This window comes from Penicillium citrinum, assembly GCF_028827155.1.
Source record: "Penicillium citrinum strain IBT 23319 chromosome Unknown utg000008l:1.0-2707905.0:1.0-2709502.0, whole genome shotgun sequence".
In the NCBI taxonomy this organism is placed as follows: domain Eukaryota; kingdom Fungi; phylum Ascomycota; class Eurotiomycetes; order Eurotiales; family Aspergillaceae; genus Penicillium; species Penicillium citrinum.
In genome coordinates this window covers 186,720-201,519 of record NW_026622693.1, presented here as the reverse complement: position 1 = coordinate 201,519, position 14,800 = coordinate 186,720, and the positions used below count along the sequence as shown (strand labels likewise).

Genomic DNA, 14,800 nt, shown 5'->3' with positions numbered 1-14,800 from the left:
TTACATATCAATCAGATTTCCAAATGTTGCCATTTATGAACTATTCTGCTACGTTGACACCGGTAGTAACTAAATGCTATTCAGTCAACTAGATAAAGAAGGTTCTTTTGATTTTACATAACTAAATATCAGACGAATATGGTACAGAATCGTCGAGCAAGGGCATTCCGCTGATATCTGGTGCCCAAAGAATCTCTTGGTCTGATGGTCCAAAACCAGATATCCTACTGTCATACAACCGCTGAGAGAGGTTAGTTGAATATGTAGAACGAAAGTGCTCGAGAGATATCACTTACCCAGTCCATTTGGTCAGGTGTACTGAGCATATCTTCAATCAGACCGAGTGATGAGAGAGACGGCGCTTCGCCGGAGGCATAGGCGGCAGTCTGCAGGTCCCCGTTGCTCGATGTATACATCTGATATTGCTGCGGATCGATTGAAGGAGGCTCCGGTTGGAATGTCAATTGATCTGCGTACCAAGTTAGTCTCGGTTGGATATGAAGATATGAATAAAATAATTGACTTACTATCCACTTGCACAATTTGTTCATCCGACATTGAGCTGCCGCTCTGAACAGGGCTTCCTCTAACGCGGCCAAGCATGATTCTCAACGCCACATATCCCCGATGTGTATCGCTGGACCGATGACGGCCTTCCCTGAATATCTTGTATGTCGTTTCTAGAAGTTGAAGTAGGTCATCTCGTTCCTGTGGACTCATTTGAGTTCGATCGCGTTCGGTCTCTTGCGAAAGTTCTAGACACAAGATCATAGCTGAAAGCATAAAGTCAGTATTCTGGAAGGAGTTCATGAAGAACCTCTCAGCATAGAGTTGGCCACCCGGGAGAGATTCTTGGTAAACATCGGAGTGGTGTTGCAGAGTCCTGCGGGCCGCATTTAAACAAGCATTGCGTGAATACGTATACTTTGGATCCATTTTCGCCATATACCGACGGTGCATCACGACACGAGCTTTTTGATAGAGTAGTTCCAAGGTATACCTCCTCATAAGGAGCTCTGTGGGCTCTGCTAGGCACTGATTGAGAGGCTGATATTTGAGGAAGGGGGGTAGTAGATCATGGGCCTCCTCAAGTCGTCGATCAATGCTTAAGATCTCTTCATAAGATACTTCCTCTCGTGAGTATGCCAAGTCGGTAATCTGTCCAAAGCATTTCATTATACGTGATTTCCCGATAGTATAACCGCATGCTGTCCGTTCAGTAAATGGCCGTGAAGGTGGCAATTGAACCGTATTTTCGTCAAAGTCGGTGTCATGGATATTCGACGGCAGCTCTGTGTCATATTGCCAAGGCTGAATAGTCCGTGGAAGTCCGACCTGATATGAGATGAGGATGTCAAGTTGGCACATGAGAGCCCAAAGACGACGACGCATCTCGCCATCGAAGGCTGATATACTGGGGTAATGACTAGGATCGCGGTGGTATCCCATGCGCATGGCCAAACGGATCAGAGTTCCAAATAGATATGAAACACCAAACTGAGCATCTTGATTACGGTAGAACTCGGAAAGACTGTAAAGGAAGAGAGCCTCTGCCTTATACTTACCCGGCGCAAGGTATTTCGCTTGTACCAGGGCTTGAGCGGATCTCTTTCTAAAAACATTCCAGGCCGTTGCTGGATCCACCGTGTTCAAGGGCAAAACTTCCTCACTGCGATGATAGTGAGATACCGCAAGGGTTAAGATAGCATAGATGTAGGCAATCCACGTGAAAGATGTTTCTTGAGGAGATTTCCAGAAAAGCTCATATTCTTTTCGGAAAGTTGATATGTGCACGATGACTGTCAACGTTAGATTACGATTACCGAAACGTAGCTGAGAAATATTGCTTCATCAGACAGCCACTTACTCAATGAAGGTTCTGTGGTTTTCAAGAATCGAGATACCAGTCGATCTGTGATTTCGCGTGATGGTATATCACTGAGCAGCTCCTCTTTGGTAACCGGGCGACTCATTCCAAGCAGCAAGTTTGGGGAAAAGGAATCCTCGTCTCGGTCTTCCTCTGTCCTTTCATCATCCGTTTCCTCATCCACATAATAGTCGATGGAGTCTTTGACTCCATGGATCTGCAAGGCGAGCCAGTCAATTAATAATTTGACAACAATGATAACTTGTAGAGCTAAGATAGAACAAAGACTGACCTCATTTAGAATAGCTCGCCAATCTACACTTTCAAAATAGCTCGTTCCCTCGTCATTCACGACCAGCGTACCTGTATCGCGAGAGGGTTGCGTTCCATTGCTAGTCAACGATGTCGGAGTTTGAAAATTAGTTCCGTTAGCATCGGCAGCTTGCGGGACGTCATTAAAATCAGAAATTTGGTCGAAAGACTGCTCATGCCCAATCTTCTGTTTTTGAGCTAGAGACATCACCAGATTCTCCAAATGCTGCAACCGGTCCTGGACCAACGTTGGACTAGCCTGTCCACGCTGTGATTTGCCCCGCGGACCACGACCGACAAATGTACATCCTGCACCATCACCGCGTTTATTACAGTTAGTGCAGGGATATACACGATCACATTTCAATCTGCATGACGGATTATTAGATGTTCGCTCTTGGAATGTGGCGCTCTTTGCTTGTCAAACCTACTTGCGATATCTGCACGCGGTACATGAATATTGGACCCGCGTTCTCTTCTTCGGACCCTCTCCACTCAGCGGATCCGGATTGTTGGTCAAATCGGACATCGAGGGGTTCTAGTCGGCTAATAAAAAAAACCAAATTCAATTGGGTATCGGCTTTTCCCTTTTACATGAGTCACAGGATGAAGAGAGGTAGGATGGTGGGGTTGGAGAGGGAAAATTGAAGGGGGGAAAGTTGGCGGTTCGGAATCCCGCAGGATTAACTCGTTTAACTCCGAAGGGGGATGAGAAAGGATGAAAAGATAAAGGCGAATGGGGAAGGACAACGACGTGAGATTCCTGTAAATAAAGGCATTCTATAGTAAATCAAAATTCGAGAATAAGGCTGGTGTCGGAGTTAGAATTTGAATTTAATCCGGACGCAGGAACACTTTTAAAGTTGGTACACTCTACTACTAAACGTTTCAACGTAATACCAAGGTTGGTGTTTAGTTAGATGTCTACAGGAAGGATGTCGGTCTATTTACAAGCCATCGACTATCTAGTTTCTGGGTATATCACGCTTATATCATGGAGAGTTGCTCTCCGTGCACTACATTGCACAAGGACAGTAGTCAACTAACTAGTAGACTACTGTCCTGGAAGACAATACAATCCGCCATGATATAGACACCTTGCACCAAAACTAGAGAACGGGTTGTAAATTAACTGATATATGTATACAGCAAGAAAATGTCTGGAGGACTCGTGAACTCTTTCATAACTTTATATTGTTTTCAAAGACCTTTGGCCTAGTTTGAAAACAATATAGTATATTGTGTGTGGAATAAGTCAGAAGTCAAACGAAATGTCTTTTATTGAATACCAGCCCAGGACAGTGTCCAGTCTGATTTCTTAACCATTGGTTTCCAATCGAACATAAACCACTGCAAAAGCTAGTAAGAGTACCGGTATCGGAATTGTGTAGAAAGGAATGAATATACGAATAGAACACCCTGGCAGATGTATGATATTTGGAACGACAGCCAGCTTTCACTGAAGGCCTAAAGTCAATGAAATTTACGCATTGCTATCTTCAATATCTTGTTGTAATGCATTTGTCCTTGCTCATGATCCTCACTCTTTCCAGCCTGGTCCTCGCTGTGCCAGTCATGAACGAAGAAAGAAGACCAGCAGTAAGATATTATGTCAAACCAGCCAAGATGGATTATTTAGCATGAGCTAATTTTCAGCAGATAGCAACTGGAAGTGCCTGCTTGCCAGATGGAAGTATGGGTATCTGTCGTAGCCAATTCTGCATGGCAAGTCGTAGGTTCTTCATTACTGAAAGACAATAGGCTGACTTTATCATAGAAAGTACCGAAGGCGACAACAGGCATTTGCCAATGAGAGACACTTGAACTGTTTTTTATGCCTGATCGTTGATGGTTGGGAATGTAATCCAATGGAAGAACAGCACACTCAACCCATACTATCAGACGAACTACATTTCCGATCTTCATGTTATGCTCAAGTTTGCTGAAAAGCGCTACCTTATTTACCTCACTCGTATAATTTGCAAGTTAGACTTGAGACTGGAGATATAGTAGTGGGGTTATAATAAAGACTCGCTTGATATGAAAAAAAAGTTCTAAACTACTCCATTTGCAAGTTTCTCAGAAATCCCACTGTTTCATCCAATTCTCAAACAGCGGCGCATCAATCTCCTTCAAGTTCCTCAAGGTCTTACTGGCAATTTCAGTCTTGGTTGTCTCAGTAGAAGGACCAGCTTCATCACTATACGTAATGGCCTTGAAAAAGTCGAGGATTTTCAGAGCAGGCTTGTCCTTGAGATCGCTTTCCGTGGGATTACTGAAGCCCTCGAGAGTCTTCACCCATGCGTGAACATCGACCACCTCGACATCGAAGTATTTCGTGACGGCGGGGATCAACGACTCCCATTCAGCCTTCTTGGGATTGACTATGTGGAACGCTGCGCATTCTTCTTCTTCTTGGGTAGTTCGTCGCGTGCGAACGATATCTGTGATGACTTTGGCCGTAATATCCTGGAGTGAGCTCTGTTAGATCGATTCTTAAAGGAAGTCTGATGATAAATTTTATCAACGTACCACTGGAACCCATTGCACGGAAACTGATCCAAGCGAGCTCGGGATTTGCTTGATGGTCTTTGAAGTCGCGACTAAAGCTGGCACCCATTCTTGCTTATTCCAAACTCCTTTCTCCGTTGTTGGACCTCCAATCTGACCAACTCGGTGAATGCTAGTTGGGACACCACACTTGGCTGAGGCTGCCGCACAAATGCGCTCGGAAACATGCTTTGATTCTCCGTAGCCCTGGCGAAGAACTGAGCTAGGGTCGGTGAAGATGATTTCAGGGATAGAGGGCCCTTGGTTGTAACCCTCAATGGTGGAAATTGATGAGATAAAATGGATATGAGCTCGTTTTTCACTAGCAATGCTGAAGTCAACCAGACGGCGCACCCCCTCAATATGAGGTTGCTCGAAAGCCTCGACTCGGTGGTTGAAGTTGACCTTCCAGGCATTATGAATGATAGTATCAACGCTTTCCAGAAGCTCTTCATATTTTATCTCGTCAAGTCCGAGTCTTTCATCACCGAACTTTGCCTGCAGGAATTCAACTCGGCGTGGGAACTTGTTGAATCCTACTAGACCCTTCTCGCGCAGACTCTGGAGCTGCCTTGGAGCTGCATCATCAGAACGATTGAGGCAATAGATCTTGGAAACGCTCAAGTCACGAAGAAGTTCGTGCAAAAGGTACGCTCCTAGAGAGCCGGTCGAGCCAGTAAGAATAACACAGTGACTTTCGCCGATATCGTCAGAGTATTTCCCAACAAGTCCGGCAATTCGAGCCTCGCGATCCTCGTCACTTTCCATTACCTCTTCTGCTGGACCAGAGTCTTTTCCTTGAAGAAGGTCGTATACATAACCAGTAAGTTGATCAACAGTTGGACGAGAGTAAAGCTGTGAATTTCCAAAGGCTGCCTCTAAATCTGGCCGAGCAGATTTCAGAGATGCCTGGAGGATTTGACCCAAACGAAGAGTTTGCAGAGAGTCAACTCCCAGAGCAAAGATATCAGCGTTCGAATCAACCGTCGGTGTGCCCAAAATATCTGATAGGACCTGAGTTATGTAGGTTGCAACATCTGACTGGGAAGCATCTTTGGGAATCTGATCCACATTGATCTGATCTCCAGCTTCATAGAGGGCGTCAATCTCTGCTGCATAGTCATTTGTAGCAACCCGTCGCTTGACAGTACCCTTGGGCGTCAATGGGAATGGCTTTGACTGTGATGCAATTGCGACACGCTCTTTCATCAATTGCGCATAAGCAGGGGCTGCTCCATTGGCCTGCGCCGCTAAAGGCCAAATTTCGTCAATCAACGAATTTGGCTCTCCACTCCATACAGACCAGCTGGGCTCAATAACAGCAGCAGTCTGGAAACGTCCTTGTCCAACCACCAAAACATGATTCACGAGAGGGTGACTGGCAATAGTCTCCTCCATTGAAGTGGGATTGAACTTCTCTCCGTTGCTGAGGACAATGAGATCGTCTTGACGACCGGCATAAAGCCACAATCCATTTTTGACGGGGTGAGAAGAGAATAGGTCACCAGTTCGGTACTCTGTCTTGTCTGGATATGTGTGGAAAACGGCCTTAGCCTTGCGACTGTCTCCTCTTTGAACGACGAGCTCGTATAATCCCTCACCAACGTCATGCATTTCAAGTCCGGCATTGGGGTTGAACTCGAGGTAAGACCAGTCTTCTTTGTTTTGCGAGCGAAGAGCTGGAAAGATGCTGCATTCACTGGTTCCAAGAACCGACTGGATGGGCACTTCCTCTGCGAGACGATCTCCTACATGCTTGGCCAATGGTGAGCCGCCAAAGGTAAGATAGTCAAACGTGCATAGACTCTTGAACCCGAGCTCGGATTTGCACAGGTCCTCTATAAGAGATGAAGCAATGATGCCTATTTTGGGCTCAGTCTCCTTGACAATTTGGCTAAACAATTCATCTGTGAGCGGTCTCTCCGGGCCCAGAACGAAGGGGCAATGGTATGAGATGGGTATGATAATAGTCAGGATACCCATCAAGTGGAAGAACGGGCTCATAGTGAAGTGTAAATTTCCCGGGCCACTCCCAGGAGACAAACTAGTGAGTCTTCCTTCTGGGACCGGCATAGCACCAATATGTTCTATTGTCATCAGGTAGCCATTTGTCATCGGTACTGGCTTGGGCATTCCTATAAGATGGAACTAGCGTTAGTATAGTAAATTTCCTGAATGTGTGACGATACGTGTGACAGACCTGTTGTTCCAGAACTATGGATGTAAATTGCCACGCGATCTTCTGCATCTTCGACTGGCTCGTTCACCACAGGCGCAGGGGATTCTCCGTCGCGATCAAATAACTCCCACAATCCTGGAAGCTGTACAGTCTTCAAGGAAGCATCTGCTCCATTCAACTCTTCGATTTGTCTGTTTCTCTCCGAACTGTACACAATCTTGGTGGATTTTGTTGCGGTCAAAATATGCCGTGAAGCCTGTTCGGAATTTCTTGTAGAGAGAAGAAGCGCCTAATGATGTCTTGAGCGGGTGAATATTTCATAAAGAGAATCAGTGCTTCTTACAGTATGCCTCAGTCTCATGCAAGCAAAGATAAATGCTACATAACGAATGTCGTTGGCACCGACATATGCGATTGTCTCTGGCTCAGTTGACGATGTAACATTTTCCTGAATCCATACTGCCGTTCGATTAATTGCATTCACGAGGGCCTTGAAATTAACATTGACCCATCCTTCAGAAATATCGTTGGACACAGGATGAATGCAATAGAGTGTGTCGGGATTATTGGCAGCGATTGAATCTATGATTCGCAAGGGTGTACGTTCAATCTCTGTTAATCCCATTTTGAAAAAGGATTCTGTGAAACGATGACGACCGCACCCCCTCAGTCGGATGATGAGGGTTTATATGTCTTTTCGAGCTCCGTTCTCCCCGCTTGTTCACACTTATGATCTTCATCATGAATTCATAGCTCGACTCAAGCTAGCACGTGTGACTGGGACCATCTGCAAATTCCAGAGCTAGAATGCAGCCGATGTTACACAACAGGAACCTTTTGCAGGATGATTGAGCAGTTGAAATTGGGATTTTCCCAGAATTCGATAGCTTGTGGATCTTAGTCCCCACGAGATGGATGATATGATACGTCAAGCATCCCATCTGCAAATGGGCTCGTATGCATTATAGGACGAGAAACTTTCCCTGGGTGCATATGCAACACACCAAATTAGATTGGGAGTTGATTGCCATGTTTGGATATGACATAGTTTCGCATCTCAAATAATTTGAGAACTGAATATTTCTTGAGGTAAAACTGCCGATGATCCGCAGTAGCGCACAAGTAGCGGTCAGTTCCAGCCTTCGAAGGTCCGGTGGGGCGTGTTGTACAATCATCTGGCTCATGAGGTACAGAAATCCTTTTACCACAAACTTGCATGAACAGCTTGAGGGGCTCGTGTAGATCTACAACCCCGCGAACACATATCGACTAGTTAGCTGTCTGTCCGCAAGTCGTATATTCAAGTTGGCGTAGCTGAATTGATTGCACACATATCCTATCCTTTTGTATCAAGTGTAGTATGTAGTATTTGGTACAAGCTTGAAGGCTTTTTGCCAATCAAATGCCAGTGGTAGGTAGAAGCAATAGTCTTCCCCTTCTCTATTAGCGGGCATAGCAGTTCATTGAAAGTCGCACAATGAAAGCAGGTGCTTTCATGAGTGACTCGGAGATTTTTAAGAAGGCTATCTATCCATGGATGAATCTCCCGTGGCTATCTGGTATAAGTGGCCCGAGATGGAGTTCCAGGATGATCTACTCCGTACATAGAGTTACTTTGTAGGTACAAAGTGTACGGAGTACTAGCACTGACTAATTATCACATCGGGCATGAAGTCCACGTCGCACGGCATATTCCCCGCCAGCTGTACTAATACTAGTACAACTCGAACACTAAAGGGATCTGCGAACACCACGTCACGCCAGATAGGCACTCGCCGAGATCTTCAATGAATGCTAACTGTGGTGAGGTATTATTACCGCACACCCATCAGTAACTTAGGCTAGCGAGTTTCTTCACGCTTCCCGAAATACCTCCCCGCGGTCTTTGTACATGCAGTAGGGGACTATCTAATATCTCTTTGCATTTTTCTTCTTTTCCTTTTCTTGTAGTAGGTCGCTGCTAGTAAATATGCTAGTAACCAGCATCATAGATTAATAGGAGGTCATCGTGTTAAGCTCATCCTTTGTAATTATTGAGGATATACTATGTACAGGGACTCAGAAAATATTCAAGATGAATATTCTGCGGCAGTGTGGCTCATAGTAGCGCATGTTGGAATATTCGGCCAGCGGTTACTACAGAGCACTACTATAGGTGCAGAATATCCCAAAAAATTCGGTCGCAAATTGTTCAAAATGAAAGAAATCGAAAACATCGTCTTGTAGAACATATATAAGTGCACTAGAATGTTGAAATTTTCAAATTATCTCGCTCGACCTCCACCGGTTGGTGGATGTTACTAAAAATATCCCAGTTAAGCTTAAGTGAGCCATGTGGAGTTGTGGGGTAGACAGCTTCATTTAATATCTAAAAGTGACTTGAATAAATCAAGAGAACAAAAAGTGAGAAAAAAAAGGAAAAAGAGTAGGGAAAGTAAAGTCAAGTAAAGTAAAGTAAAAAAAAATGTCAAAAAGAAAATTGTGCTCTAGAGCTAAGGCCTCAAGAATCGTTTTCTGGCGCGTATCGCTCGCTGGGGAGGGTTCATTTCTGTCTCCCACCGAAGGGCCCCTTCAAGCGTAGCCTAGTTTCAAATCGCTGGCGGGTGATTGCACGCCTCGTCAACCCAGTTAGAGCGGCGTTTGCTGGAATCGAACCTGTTACCTCGAGGACCCCCAAAAGGTACCATTCCCCCTACTATGTAGGTGGACGGTACCTCCAGGGTACTGCCTCGAACCAACCGAGCCACGCTGGCAGGTTACCAAAATATCGGACCCACCTAGTTCAAAAACGAGAGATCTGAAGTTATTTTCTGTCATATCTCTTCATCTGAGACTGATAGATTCATTTAAATTAGTAGGTTATGGTCGACATGGTTCGGGAAATCCATCTATCGCTTTCTTGAGTCTACTACGAGATTTCCTGACCAAGAACTGGCTGAACCAATCAATGGGCCATCTACAGCTAGCAAGTCTGCTACTGCAAACTTAGAGGGATGCTTCACATATAGTACTATTCATAGTGATATCATCATGCTACTACACCAGTCGTTGTAGATTTGTAGAGCGCTGTCTGTCAGCGTCTGTTGTAGTTTGCTGAGGGAAACATGAATAAAACCCCAGGAAGTCTACAGGTAACGAGAATGTCAAAAAAAATAGCAATCTAAATCATCAAACACAGTACCTACTAGGTATATATTTCATAATAGGAAAATATTTCTCCGTCGTGGTCAATGCGGTGGTTACTGGATTCGAATCTGCGACTCCTCAAGACTTGGACAATTAATCTAACCACTGGACCACCGGCACTACGACTAGATTATTTTACTGCTACAGTGAAGCACTTCCAGAAATAGAATGATATATATAGGATGACATTCTAGTTGATGGTAAATACAGGACTTGTTCATTGGATCTCAAGGACAGTGGGGGTATCTATATATGGGCAACAGTAACATCAAGAGGGGATCAAGCATGAATAAGCAGATATAAGTAGGGAAGAGTAAATATGAGCAGTTCAAATACCAGAGTCAACTTTACAGACGAACTTGTCCACCTGTAAGTCGAGTCCAATTCTTCTGTTCAAATGGTACGTAGGTGTCGCCCTGTAACCAGTACACACGGTCACTCTTCGAGACCAACGAGGGATCAACGCCCTCACTGCGAAGTACATGCTTTTGTTGCTTATTGTTGCCAGTGGACTGCGTTTGAGGTGTGATACGGATAAAAATAGGCGCCGCAAAGCGTGGCAAGTTCTGCAAGGTATGTGCTGCGAGACTATCCAACAAGCCACGAGAGGGCTCCAGGGCAGTGGTAGTGTTACCACTGGCCAGCTGTTGGTTGAGAACGATAGCAGCACACCCAGCGCGTCCGTCATGGTTGGGCAAGGTCACGCCGTATACATTAGCTTCATGAACCTCAGGGTGAGAGCCGAGAACTTCGGAAACCTCGTTGGTAGACACATTCTCACTCTTCCAGCGGAATGTATCACCCAGTCGATCGGAGAAAAACCAACGACCATCTTTATCCCATCGCACCATATCACCCGTTCGGAAGTATGCGTCGCCCTTCTTCAATACATCACGCACAATCTTGCTCTCAGTCGCCTTGTTATTCCGGAAATACCCCTGGAAATTGGCTTGAGGGTCAGTAGCATCGATAGCATAAAGTAGTTCACCGGGTTCGCCACGAGGCATCTTCTTGCAAAGGCCAGTCTTTGGATCACGCCAAGGTTCCTGCGTCTCGTGGTCGACGTCCACAATTGCCGTTCCGCGCCCAAGGATGATATTACCCAATGCACCATTACGGCCAATTGCTCCCGCGGAGAAGTCATTGGAAGAGTTGTTCCACGAGCCAGAAGTGCCCTCGGTAGCTGAATAGAACTCAGCGATGGTAGGGATGTTGAAGCGCTCCTTAAATTTATTCCAAATATCGGGCCGCAGACCGTTGCCGAAAGCAACCCGAATACTATGCTTCTTATCAAGGTCCTCCCCAGTAACCGAGTCTTTCTCGGGTGCAACAGCCATGATGTAGCGAAGCGTCTCACCGACATACTGGATGATAGTTGCGCCATTCTCACGGGCTTCTTTCATAAAGGTACGCGCAGAGAATTTATGACCAATCACCAGGGTGGAGCCACTGTATAGACAAGTGATGAATCCCAGTATACATGCTGAGGAATGATAGAGAGGCATGCACTAAGAAGGTCAGTAGGATGTCCTTGCGTGAGACGGACCGTCAGGGCTTACCGTAAAGAAACGATCCGAGGGACCGATTTTCAACCAATTGCTTATGAATAAACTACCAGCCCAACATTTCTTCCAACTAACGATGGCGGCCTTGGGGAGACCTGTGGTCCCACTGGTGTAGATCAAAAGAGCCATATCGCGCTGCGTCACACCAGCACGAACCTTGTCGTCTTCACGCGTAGGTTCCATTTCTAGAACCTGGGCCTCGACCTCGGGAGTGTGGAAGACAACATCAACAGGGCCCTTACCATCACGAAAGCTCGATGAGGTTAAGATTTCTAATTGCTCTGGCGGGAAGCAGTTTCGAACCTCTTCGTCGACGATTAGTAGCTTGGCGGTCGAGACGCGCACGGAGTGAATCAAGGGTTTGCCAGTCAGGTTGTAGTTGATGAAGGCAGGGACAGCACCGATACTCCACAGGCCAAGGACCATAAAGATAAATGTTGAAGAGTTCATGAAGTCCATTGCGACGACGTCCTTCGGACGGACATCGTGGACATTCTTAAACCAAGCACCATAGCGGAGGGCCATCAGGTATGTTTCTCGGTAGGACCAGGTGCGACCATTGTATACAACGAAGTCATGGTCTGCAGTGGCGGGGGAAAGGGCACGGCCTTCGAGTGCATAGAAGAGGTTCAAACGGTCATCACGTTCGGCGAATCGTACTTTGAGGGCCACTTTTAGCCCCGATGTGATCAGTCCGATATCGTGGGAGATGCCCCATCGGGCATTTAGGTAGGCCGCGGCAGCCGCAGCCGCCGGCAGGGCGACCTTCAATGGAAGCTCTGAAATAATTGAGATGATTAGCAAGGCCATGGATATAATAGACTATGGTATAGCCATCATTTTGGTGAGAATGGGGAATAAGCTCACCAGGCAGCAGAGGGAGCGGCATGGCTGTACGAATATAGCGGAGGCAATGGAGTACGTAATGAATTGGATTGAGTGATAAATCACAGGATCATGCTAGTGGTGATAGCGCTCGGTGACCCGTCAAAGTATATATATAAGAAAGAAGAGAAGAGAAGAGAAGTGGAGTGGAGGGAGTCAAGTTGAAAGGGAGAGGTGAGATGCGCAGGTGAAATGGGGGCAATGCCGAGGTTCGGCTGCCGCATTCCGGTGGCACTCCACAGTGGAGAATGAGAAAGTTTGAAGCAAATAAATACATTCCGAGTGATCTATGTATCTGTATACTGTACTGTAGTAAATATTGTAGTTTTTCTCCGGTTAAAGTATTAGTTTCCCCGACTAATAATCAATCAATTCTCCCTTGGTTAAAATATAATAGGATGTGGCCTATTAGTTATTAGTAACATAATCCAGAACGATTAGCACAGGTCGTGAGTTTACCATTCCGGTGGCAGTACATGCAAGCTATTTATGAATTTTTATGATTAATTATGACCAGACGCTGCTATATAATATCAAGATGACGTGAGATGATGAAATTATTTGGAATGGCTGTAGATTTACTAGTATCAAGTTCACTGCCTGTGGATCTTGTTCAAAGTACCAGTGCTAGAAAACTACTTCACATGGCTCGAACAATATACTGCAATCATGGCGCACTGTAGCAGTTGATATTCAATTCCAATAAACCAGGTAGTATCTTTTTATTGTGCTGACTTTGTCTTCTTGAGCGAGGGTACATCCTCATACTCATCCTCCATGAAAGTACGAAGAGCCTCCAAACCTTTCTCCAACACCTCAGTCTCACATACATATCCAATGCGGACATATCCCTGAAACTCCTCGCCTCCGCCGAAGCAGCGACTGCCTGGTACAAACATCACGCCGCTCTTTTCTTGCAGAGTCTCACAAAAGACGACATCATTGATCGGCTTTCCCATTTTGGTAAATCGAACGAAAGCCGTGGTCCCTGCTTTAGGCTTAACCCATTCACACGCCCATCGGTGAGAGTCAATGAACTTCTCTAGAATTGCGAGATTCGTTCGGGCAAGTTCCAAGTTCCGCTTCAGGAGATTGTGGATGCATTCCGGGGCAAGCGCAAAGCTGGCGACAGCATCGTCAATCTGCCCAACAGAGATGGTTGTATAATCACGAGAGTTGGCACACGCTTCGATCAAAGAATGACTCCGAGACGCAATCCATCCAACACGAAGCCCAGCTAAACTATATGCCTTCGAGACTGATCCGGTTGCAATAGTGTGTTCATATCCAAATGATAACAGAGATGGGGGGAATTGCGGGTCCATTGGGCTAATGTTATGGAAGAGCGGGCGGTATACCTCGTCCGAGAACAGGATAATCGAGGTCTCGCGGGCAATGTTAATTAAACTCTTAAGTGTATCATGGGGGATGATAGCCCCGGTTGGGTTCTGTGGGTTGCTGAAGTAAATTTGAGTCAGCTGGGAGCTCCAGGTAGTCGCCGTCTTCCGAATCCCACTTACTTGATAATGATCATCTTGGTGTTGGGTCGGATCAAGCCTTTAAGCTCTTCAATATCAAGCTGCCATTCATTTGCTTCATTCGACTTCCATAAACTAACCTCGGCCCCTAGAGATGCAGGTACCGAATAGAGTTGTTGGTACGTGGGGTAGTGACAGATGACATGGTCGCCGGGTCCCACCAAGCTGTATAAGACCAGAAAGTTGGCCTGAATTGCACCCGCGGTGATCAAAATGTTATCTTTGGGGAGACGCGCCGGTGTCTTCGCCGAATAAAGATTCGATAGTGTTTCTCGCAAACTAGCCGAACCTCGGATGGATCCGTAGGTGAGCTTGGTGGATTGGAGTTGACCCAATGGGTCGGTTTCCTTGTCTTCAGATAGTGCACGAAGATCGTCTACCGAGATTGAGGCACAACAGGTTTCGGCGATATTATATCTGGCTGTGAGCTCATACTTGTCCATCCACTAGAACCCGTTAATCAGCCAGGTCGATCATTCGAGGAATGCGGGGAGATACCTGCTCGACAGCAAAATCCGCAATCTTGACCATATTGGGGGATAGTAAACGAGAGTAGTCTTCTCTAACGTGTCCAAGTGTCCTCAATCCTGTAACCCCTTCGAATTGCGTTCAATCTGATCTACTTGCTGTTGTTGCTGATGTTGTGGCTGCTCGCTCGTTTTGGAGAAGAAATGACCAATATCATCACGTGATATCCCCGCATACGCTGTATACATAG

The 14,800-nt window shown here is 45.9% G+C and overlaps 4 protein-coding genes across 4 annotated transcripts; all 4 read right to left on the bottom strand.

The window, feature by feature from the left end:
* Positions 1-121: 121 nt before the first annotated feature.
* N7469_008508 (putative C6 transcription factor) lies at positions 122-2,257 on the bottom strand (the record flags this gene model as incomplete). The annotated part of the gene is made up of 5 exons (XM_056647426.1): positions 122-241; positions 297-469; positions 528-1,799; positions 1,868-2,084; positions 2,231-2,257. The coding sequence occupies 5 exons, from the start codon at positions 2,255-2,257 to the stop codon at positions 122-124; spliced, it is 1,809 nt and encodes a 602-aa protein (XP_056497191.1).
* A 2,001-nt stretch (positions 2,258-4,258) lies between these two features.
* Positions 4,259-7,533, bottom strand: N7469_008507 (uncharacterized protein; the record flags this gene model as incomplete). Its single annotated transcript, XM_056647425.1, has 4 exons — positions 4,259-4,648; positions 4,712-6,864; positions 6,930-7,197; positions 7,252-7,533. 4 exons carry the CDS (start codon positions 7,531-7,533, stop codon positions 4,259-4,261), a joined length of 3,093 nt encoding a protein of 1,030 aa, XP_056497190.1.
* A 2,908-nt stretch (positions 7,534-10,441) lies between these two features.
* On the bottom strand, positions 10,442-12,548 carry N7469_008506 (uncharacterized protein; the record flags this gene model as incomplete). Its single annotated transcript, XM_056647424.1, has 3 exons — positions 10,442-11,602; positions 11,654-12,438; positions 12,527-12,548. The coding sequence occupies 3 exons, from the start codon at positions 12,546-12,548 to the stop codon at positions 10,442-10,444; spliced, it is 1,968 nt and encodes a 655-aa protein (XP_056497189.1).
* A 718-nt stretch (positions 12,549-13,266) lies between these two features.
* On the bottom strand, positions 13,267-14,613 carry N7469_008505 (uncharacterized protein; the record flags this gene model as incomplete). Its single annotated transcript, XM_056647423.1, has 3 exons — positions 13,267-14,002; positions 14,065-14,528; positions 14,581-14,613. The coding sequence occupies 3 exons, from the start codon at positions 14,611-14,613 to the stop codon at positions 13,267-13,269; spliced, it is 1,233 nt and encodes a 410-aa protein (XP_056497188.1).
* Between the last annotated feature and the right edge of the window lie 187 nt (positions 14,614-14,800).